The following is a 9,570-nucleotide window of genomic DNA, read 5'->3' as shown; positions in this document are numbered from 1 at the left end:
GAGCTTCGTCTCCAATGTGCCAGGAACCAGAAATGCTCCGAATGGGATGACGTCGTATTGGCTGCCGTTTGAGCTTTCTTGTAAATTTCCATAATTGAAACTCTGCGTCAGTGGGCGATTCAGCTCGTACCAGCGCATCGCTGATACACCTCTTTTGAAGCAGGGCGAGAGCAGCTTTAAGATGCCTCGTGGCTTCGTTGTACATGGATTTGGCATCAGGCGTGCGTAATCTTAACCAGCGTCTCCTGGCCCATCTTTTGTGTATTAGTAGGTGTTGGGCCTCCAAGGTGAGGGGGATGTTGTACGGAGACTGTTGTCTTGTTTGGCAAGATGGTGGGGCGGCTTGGTGCGCAGCTTTGACTATTTCTTCCTGCAGTTTGTTTGCTGCGTAGTCCACGTCTTCAGGAGTGTTAAGTTCCATTTCTATGTGCAAAGAGTAATGGAGCTCGCGCCTAAAGACTCCTAAATCTGATCCTGCTGGCAGTAGTTGTTTCCTAATGGGCAAGGGCTGTGGCTGCGCGTGGATTGTGACTATTAGTGGCAGGTGGTCAGAGGATAGGTCCAAGGATTCTTCAATGGTCAATTGCCGGTCACAGATGCCTTTGTAGACAGCGAAGTCGATTGCCGAGGGCCTGTGTCCATTAATTGGGTAACGGGTGGGGGCTCCAGTCGCCAATATGCTGAATTGTAAGTTTTGAATCGCCTCAAATATGACTTCTCCGCGACGATTCGCACTATTGCTTCCCCAAAATGGGTGCCATCCATTCCAGTCGCCGCCGATGAGGGTCTTATTCAACCTTTGGCCTAGAACCTGTTCCATGTGATGATCACACAGACCAGTGTTTGGCGGAAGATAAATTGACGCAACTTCGATCGCTCCAATAGACGTAGGCAGGGTGATGGCTGAGACCTGCATTGTTGCGTTGCAAATTGGCAGTAAAGGTGTATGCGGTATTGTTGCTCGTATGAGGATTGAGGATCCACCAAAGCAGTTTGCTCCTTCACCATGAGCCTGATAGTGTTCGTATCCGAAAATTTGTGTAGTGGGGCACTCATGAGTTTCTGTTATTAACATTATATCTATGTTTTCTTGTGAGAGAAACGCAGCCAGTTCCTGAGTCTTGTTTCTCAGGCCATTGGCGTTCCAGATACCCACACGTAAAGCCATTATTTGTAGGCAAGCTTGGTTATGATGGCCATTAAACTGTTTAGCATGGTTGCTTGTTGGGATTGTACTTCTCGCATCGCTTTGAGCTCGGCATTAATTGCGTCAAACTGACGTTGTTGTTGCTGAAGCATTTCAGTGAACAAAGTGTCACTTGTGGTATTCTTATTTGACGGTCCACCTCTAGCGGCCTGTGCGTAAGAAACACCACTAATAGGCGTTGCAAAGCTCGTGGCTTGGGTAATGCTCCGGGGCCTTGTAATTTCGGAAGCAGTACTCGGACCCGTAGACGGTGTTTGTGTGGGACTCCTTTTTTGTGCTGGGGATTGCAATTTGCGCAACCGCTTGTATACTTGGCAGCCCTTATAGTTGGCTGGGTGCTGTAACTCACAGTGCACACAAGTTGGTGCCTGGTCCTTTTCGCGGGTGCAGTCTTTGGATGCGTGTTTCCCGGCGCAACGCACACATCTGGGAGCTTTGTGGCAGTAGCGTTGTGTGTGTCCAAATTCTTGACAGCGATGGCATTGTGTCAGGTCGTTGTATCTTCTTGGCAGTTCCACTGTGCAGCGTTGCCTGCAGACAACTCGAATGTCCAAAATTTCTTTGTTGTTGGGGGCCTGAGCCACGTCAACAAAAAATATATTTAGCGGTGTTTTGTCCATACGGCTCAGTGGGTTGTGCACATTTGTAATTGTGTGGCCTTTGGTTTCCAATTCCTTTTTAATTAGTGTTGTATCAGTGCTGGAGTGAAGCCCTTTGAACACGACTCTATATGGTTTGTCCTCCTTAAGCTGGTAGCAGTGGAACTCCAATTCCAGCTTAGTAAAGTGGTCTATAACTCTGCGATAGTCCTCACTGCATTGGGTTAATACACCTATGTTATTCTTCTTTGGCTTAATTACGTATGATTTAGCATCAATTACTTTATCTATTATCTGTTGAAGTAGGGCCACAGACTTGATGTTTGGACACCATATGGGGGGCGGACGAGGTTTCGGAGTAGTTTGCTGGTCGGTCAATACTGGGGCTTCTGGAGCTACAGGTGATTCGCTGTAGTCTTCATCTTCTTCTACGAGCAGTGAAAATCGATTTTCTGATATTAATGCTGCATTGCTGGTGCTTGGTTCGTCGAAGATGAGCCTTTTCTTGATGGTTTTTGGTGAATTTGGCTGTTTACGTTTCGTGTTTTTGTTGTTAGTGATGCCTTGCACGGAGGCGATATCTATTATCTATTAAATCTTAGTGCCAGTGCCCTTATGAACGAGAACTAATATACTATTATACTATGTAATATAGACAATCGCGATCAGTCGTTCGACCTGTAAAGACGTGAATTCGAACAGCCTTCGCTTAAGCTCTACTGCTGCAGAGTTCTAAAAATAGAACTTTGCGGTGCATTCTTCAACGCAACAGCAACAAAAACCGCACACGCAGCGTTTTCTTATCGCTTGCTTCCGCGTAACTCAATTGCTTTAATTGCAATTTACGAAATTTCGTCGCTTGGCGCGAGTGCGCCTGCACTCAAAAGCACAATCCGCGATGACATCTAATGTCAATAACCTCGCTACAGCTGTAAAGGTAAATGCAGAAATGCAAGCCCAGCTTAACGTTGTGATGGCAAATAGGCAAGCCTCCATCATGCCAATAAACTCAAAAATAGATATCGCCTCCGTGCAAGGCATCACTAACAACAAAAACACGAAACGTAAACAGCCAAATTCACCAAAAACCATCAAGAAAAGGCTCATCTTCGACGAACCAAGCACCAGCAATGCAGCATTAATATCAGAAAATCGATTTTCACTGCTCGTAGAAGAAGATGAAGACTACAGCGAATCACCTGTAGCTCCAGAAGCCCCAGTATTGACCGACCAGCAAACTACTCCGAAACCTCGTCCGCCCCCCATATGGTGTCCAAACATCAAGTCTGTGGCCCTACTTCAACAGATAATAGATAAAGTAATTGATGCTAAATCATACGTAATTAAGCCAAAGAAGAATAACATAGGTGTATTAACCCAATGCAGTGAGGACTATCGCAGAGTTATAGACCACTTTACTAAGCTGGAATTGGAGTTCCACTGCTACCAGCTTAAGGAGGACAAACCATATAGAGTCGTGTTCAAAGGGCTTCACTCCAGCACTGATACAACACTAATTAAAAAGGAATTGGAAACCAAAGGCCACACAATTACAAATGTGCACAACCCACTGAGCCGTATGGACAAAACACCGCTAAATATATTTTTTGTTGACGTGGCTCAGGCCCCCAACAACAAAGAAATTTTGGACATTCGAGTTGTCTGCAGGCAACGCTGCACAGTGGAACTGCCAAGAAGATACAACGACCTGACACAATGCCATCGCTGTCAAGAATTTGGACACACACAACGCTACTGCCACAAAGCTCCCAGATGTGTGCGTTGCGCCGGGAAACACGCATCCAAAGACTGCACCCGCGAAAAGGACCAGGCACCAACTTGTGTGCACTGTGAGTTACAGCACCCAGCCAACTATAAGGGCTGCCAAGTATACAAGCGGTTGCGCAAATTGCAATCCCCAGCACAAAAAAGGAGTCCCACACAAACACCGTCTACGGGTCCGAGTACTGCTTCCGAAATTACAAGGCCCCGGAGCATTACCCAAGCCACGAGCTTTGCAACGCCTATTAGTGGTGTTTCTTACGCACAGGCCGCTAGAGGTGGACCGTCAAATAAGAATACCACAAGTGACACTTTGTTCACTGAAATGCTTCAGCAACAACAACGTCAGTTTGACGCAATTAATGCCGAGCTCAAAGCGATGCGAGAAGTACAATCCCAACAAGCAACCATGCTAAACAGTTTAATGGCCATCATAACCAAGCTTGCCTACAAATAATGGCTTTACGTGTGGGTATCTGGAACGCCAATGGCCTGAGAAACAAGACTCAGGAACTGGCTGCGTTTCTCTCACAAGAAAACATAGATATAATGTTAATAACAGAAACTCATGAGTGCCCCACTACACAAATTTTCGGATACGAACACTATCAGGCTCATGGTGAAGGAGCAAACTGCTTTGGTGGATCCTCAATCCTCATACGAGCAACAATACCGCATACACCTTTACTGCCAATTTGCAACGCAACAATGCAGGTCTCAGCCATCACCCTGCCTACGTCTATTGGAGCGATCGAAGTTGCGTCAATTTATCTTCCGCCAAACACTGGTCTGTGTGATCATCACATGGAACAGGTTCTAGGCCAAAGGTTGAATAAGACCCTCATCGGCGGCGACTGGAATGGATGGCACCCATTTTGGGGAAGCAATAGTGCGAATCGTCGCGGAGAAGTCATATTTGAGGCGATTCAAAACTTACAATTCAGCATATTGGCGACTGGAGCCCCCACCCGTTACCCAATTAATGGACACAGGCCCTCGGCAATCGACTTCGCTGTCTACAAAGGCATCTGTGACCGGCAATTGACCATTGAAGAATCCTTGGACCTATCCTCTGACCACCTGCCACTAATAGTCACAATCCACGCGCAGCCACAGCCCTTGCCCATTAGGAAACAACTACTGCCAGCAGGATCAGATTTAGGAGTCTTTAGGTACGGCTCGAAATTGACTTTTTCTTTTTGCGCTGGCGCGTAATTTTTGATTGAAACTGAGTGGCTTTACCTTTCCTCTCTCCGCTGCCACTCACAGAGGGGGTCTCTACATATATCTATAGATATGTGTGTGGGTCTGTGTGTGTAGGTGGGATACTGACCCAGGCTTGTTTATTTGGAGTGTGCGGCTGTCAAAGGCATTAAGCATTTTTTACACTTAACTGCCAGGCAAAAATAAAAAGAGGGAATTCAAAAAGGTGGCCAGCTGTTGCTTCTAACCATGGCCAACAATCGGGTCGGGCATAATTTTATTGTGCAACGAATGGAAAATAAAAAATAAAGCAAAACAAAATACAATCCAACTCGCCGCTAAAAGTAATAAGCGAAAAGGGTTCAGACTGGAAGGCAAAGCAGCTGCGTCGAAACGCTTAGAGGAATTAAAAGCGAAGCGAAAACAAAAGCAAGAGCAAGAGCCGCGCAACAGTTGCCAACAACAATTTAACACGAGAGAGAGAGAGAGATAGAGAGAGAGAGACAAAGGGACACAGCGTGCGAACAAAAGTATTTAACTAATTTTTGTGCTCTTCATTAATTATGCTACTCACCGTTATGTCTTCTGTAAAGCAAATTTCAGCAAATGCGTATTTTCCAAATTTTCAGTCTAGCATATAAATAAACTTGAACAAAAAACAATAGATACACTTGCACTCATATATATAACTTTAAATAAAATATATTATAATATATGCAGCTGAGTTCGATTTGCATATGTTCGCTGACTAGAAGTGATGACTTAGTACTGAGTACTTAGTATATGTGCTCTTAGTCTGCCTGTAAATTGTGGTGACAAAAAGGAAGAGATGAAGAACAGAGCGAATTTGTGGAATAAGTCGAATTTGTAACTAACACATTTGGGCTACTCTTCTCACTATACTTGTGAGATGTAGAACTAAATGGGGAGTAGAAGAACGGAGAGAATTTGTTTTTATGCAGTTTGCTCACTCCAGTATATGAGTAAGCGAGATAGACAATATACTGGTTAATTTTAAGAGAATTTGAATAAGAAGAAATTGAAAAATGAAGCGAATTTATTACCTTACCTATGTATATGTATATATTATTTATATATGTATGTCTACAATTTTACAAGCGAGAAAGGTAATAATACGATTGTAGGAATGATAATTTGTCCGAAAATAAACAATTAGCAAAGGAACTGAACGGATTTAGTTGGAACTGCTCTTTTTATGTTATTTTCAGCTGCTTCCTTTGCTCAAAGCCCAAAGTTTCGTTTTATTTATTTGCACTCTCAGAAATTCGCTTTTAAAACGCGCTTGGGAAATTCAGTTTGTGGCAACAGCAGCTGACTGGCTACTGGCTGGGGGCATGCAACATAAACTTTTACCAGCTCATAAAACGCTCAAAAACAAGCGCACAAAAATCGAACGCACATCAAAATTGCACTAGCTGAATGGAAGTGGAGTGAGTAGTGGGCTGGAGCAGCGGTGGGGGCTTGTGAGCACTGGCCAGTGTTTTGGGGGGCATGCCACTCAGCTGTGGCATGGATTGATTTCGTGCGTTTATTGTAAGAGCAAACAAGCAAGGCCAAGTGAGTTGGTGTTCCTGTGTGTGTGTGCGTGACCTCTGTGGCGGCAAGTGCAAAGCGTTTTGTGTAAACAAATGAAAATCGAAATGCCGCAAGCGATGAAAATCAAAAAGTTACGGCGGCTGTAAAAAGATTAAGCATTCCAGTGCTTAGATAGCGACGCACCCTTCCTGTCTGCGCTGTCTTTAGATCTCCTCTCTCTGCCTTTCATTGCTTTGCCATCGTTCGCCGCTTCCACGTTTCCCCTCTCTTCCCATATTCAGCAATGCCGACACTCTTCGCTCGCTTACAAAACGATCCTTTCAACTCCTTACCCCTCCCTTCCACTGCTCAGCCTTGCGCTTCAATTCCTTCCATTTCGCCTTCGCTCCTTCCATTGCGTTCGAAAGTTCCGTTTGTTTTGTGTGCACCATTTTTTTATAATTTTTTTTTTAGCACATTGCAATTTGACGACGCGTCGTCTGGAGTGAGAGGTGTTCATAAAACAAGCAACTGTTGTTGCTATTGTTGTTGTTGCGGAACGTGTTCCAATTAAATGAGAACACGCCACGCCCCCCTCCCCCCCCCGCAACGCCCATTGCCAGTAGTTAATTTAAATGAAATTTGGCGACGTGGCACGTGATACATGCAAATAAAAATTACAAGTCATAAAAAAATCGAATCGTGCCACGCACATACACACACACACACAAAGTAGCTGTAATTTATGTGGCTGGGCGCAACTTGTGGCTGCTGCCACGCCCACACGAGCTCATGTGGGCTGGCCATAAAAAGAGCGCACAAAAAATAGAGTCAGGCAGGCACTTTAACAAATTATCTACGGTTTTTTTTTTGCCAGTTGCCACATAATGTGGCAAGTTTTCCCCGAAAACAGTTGTTGCATCCACATATCGAGACTGTTGGCTGTGCTAATTGAAAGGCGTATTTGCCGCGTGACATGCGAGATATTCGCAGTTTGATTCAATTAGATGAAGGCAATGCAGCAGGAGCTGGAGCCGGAGCAGGAGACGTTCTAGGCTGTAGGCGTGGCAGTTATTTGTCCTGTAATTTGTTGGCTTGCACCAATCAAAGGTTAATTGCGACAGCTGCAAATCAACGAATTTTAGTATGTAATCAGCAGGAGGATGCAGGCGCAGGAGGCGGCGCAGGAGACGGCTGTGTGTGGAACTAGTGATGAAGGCACAGGCAAGCCATAAAGCAGCTGCGGCAACTGCCGCACTCAACACTTAACATATCACTTTCTCACACACACACACATACGCACACTTACACACACATTCACATGTATTTTAATCACATAAAACTCACTTAAATTCGCAACATTTTGCGTGCTTTGTATGCGTGAGTGAGTGTTAGTTTGTGTGGGTGAGCATCTGTGCGTGTGTGTTGCTGTGTGTAAATTCACAAAAAACTGTACTTTTTGCATTACGCAAAAAGTGAGAGTATTATCGCTGGCAAACTAAAGTTGTAAATGCCAAAGAGAAGAAAAAATCAGAAAAAGTTCTGATTTTAACTTAAAAATAACATAAAAAAACGAAAATTGAAAAAAAAAAAATAAAATCAATAAAAATATATTTATTTAATTTATTTGATATATTTTTTTTTATATATACTTTTTATTTATTTTATATATATATAAATTTAAATACTTTTTTTTAGTTTTATTAAAGCTTAGCTATATACACATATATACAAAATCTTTCAAAATTTTTAATTTTCATTTTTTACTATAAGACAAAATTTCACGCAAATACGCTGTCATGTATAAGTCCTTGCCTTAAGCCAAATCAAACTGATCACAAAAAGCGCGGACACCAACCCAAGGCATAATCTAAGCATATCAGATAGGTGCTGGTATTGGCTAGATACGAAAAATAGCTCGTTTTGCGATTAAATTTAGGTTTAAAAAGCGAGCAAATTTTTTTTAATTATAGCTGAACAAATTAAAAAATAAAAAAAAATTAAAAATAAAAAAATCAAATAATTTAATTTTGATCATTTTATTATATTTAAATTTGATTTTTGTTTGGGATACTTGATCTTATCTCTTAGAGCTTTAGTCTCTGATTTTAGTTCTAAATTCTTAGTTCCTAGTTCCTTACAATAGAACTCAACATATATATATAATATGTAAAATTAATACAATGTATAAAATATACATATACTAAAGCAGCTAAGGCTACAAAGTTGATGCTCTTGCCTAGTTAATAAAATATAGATAATTTTTTAAACTAATTAAATAAAAAAATATAAACTACTTACCGAACTTCTAAAGTGCCTTGCACATGCACAGTAAGCGTAACTGTTATTCGTATTGTTTATATATATATAAATATATTTGTACATAGATAAACATTTTGTTTGTAGCAGTGCTACATGGCGTATGCGCAACATTTGCTGGCAAACAAATTTATGCGAGTACACATAAATCTGCAGCTGTGCTCTCAGTGCTTGTTGATACTCGCACGCACACATTAACACTCCAACACACACGCACAGTAAACCATATAGTTTATGTAAAAAATAAAGGAAAAACTTTCATTTTGCAGCAAACCCGAAGAAGCTCTTAATTTAATAAAGTGCCTCGCACAGCCTCGCCACGAATGCAATTTCAGATAAATCTCAATTAGGCCCGCAGGAGAATTATGGCCCAAGCCCGAGTTTTGCTTGTTTGTGGTCGAAATGATTGGGCCAACTGCTGTTTTTTTTTCACTCCAACTCTGACGAGTTTTCGCTTTGGTTTTTTTTTTATTTTATTTCATTATGCAATACATATATAGATATATATAAAGTAGATATATTTATCTGATTTTTCTAACAAGTTTTTCGATTTTTTTCTTCAAATTTTTCATTTCCCTTTTTTGTGAGTTGCGCTAATTTCTAGGCCTAGAAATTTGAACTCAATTTTTCAATTTTTTAATTTTTTTCAAAATAAAATTAAATTGAAATCATAAATTGCTGTGTGTGTGGGTGAGGGAGGGCTCAGAATACCTGAACACGATGATTTTCGCGATCGCACACCAAAATATTGCCATTTGACATAATGGCCACGCCCTCGAGCCCTTTGAACTCCGAGTCGCCGGAGCCCCAGGAGCCGAAGGTCTTCAGGAAGCTGCCATCCGGATTGAAGATCTGTATGCGATTATTGCCAGAATCGGCCACAAAGATATAGCCCTGATCATCCACAGCCACGCCGCTATATAT

At 42.2% G+C, this 9,570-nt stretch overlaps 1 protein-coding gene across 6 annotated transcripts in view; it reads right to left on the bottom strand.

The window, feature by feature from the left end:
- Window positions 1-9,191: 9,191 nt before the first annotated feature.
- LOC111592425 (RING finger protein nhl-1) overlaps window positions 9,192-9,570 on the bottom strand; it is a 44,287-nt gene continuing 43,908 nt past the window's right edge. For 4 of the 6 annotated variants that reach the window (XM_023304600.2, XM_023304603.2, XM_023304601.2 and 1 more), the window contains one exon: window positions 9,192-9,562. In XM_023304600.2, coding sequence (XP_023160368.2) covers window positions 9,349-9,562 — 214 coding nt within the window. In that variant the 3' untranslated portion in view covers window positions 9,192-9,348. The remainder of the gene's footprint in view (window positions 9,563-9,570) is intronic. The other 2 variants (XM_023304602.2, XM_023304605.2) reach the window with 1 other exon arrangement.

This window comes from Drosophila hydei, unplaced genomic scaffold (assembly GCF_003285905.1).
Source record: "Drosophila hydei strain 15085-1641.00,03,60 unplaced genomic scaffold, DhydRS2 tig00008122-arrow-pilon, whole genome shotgun sequence".
NCBI lineage: Eukaryota > Metazoa > Arthropoda > Insecta > Diptera > Drosophilidae > Drosophila > Drosophila hydei.
The sequence above is the reverse complement of the archived record's forward strand: the minus strand, read 5'-3'. Positions and strand labels throughout refer to the sequence as shown.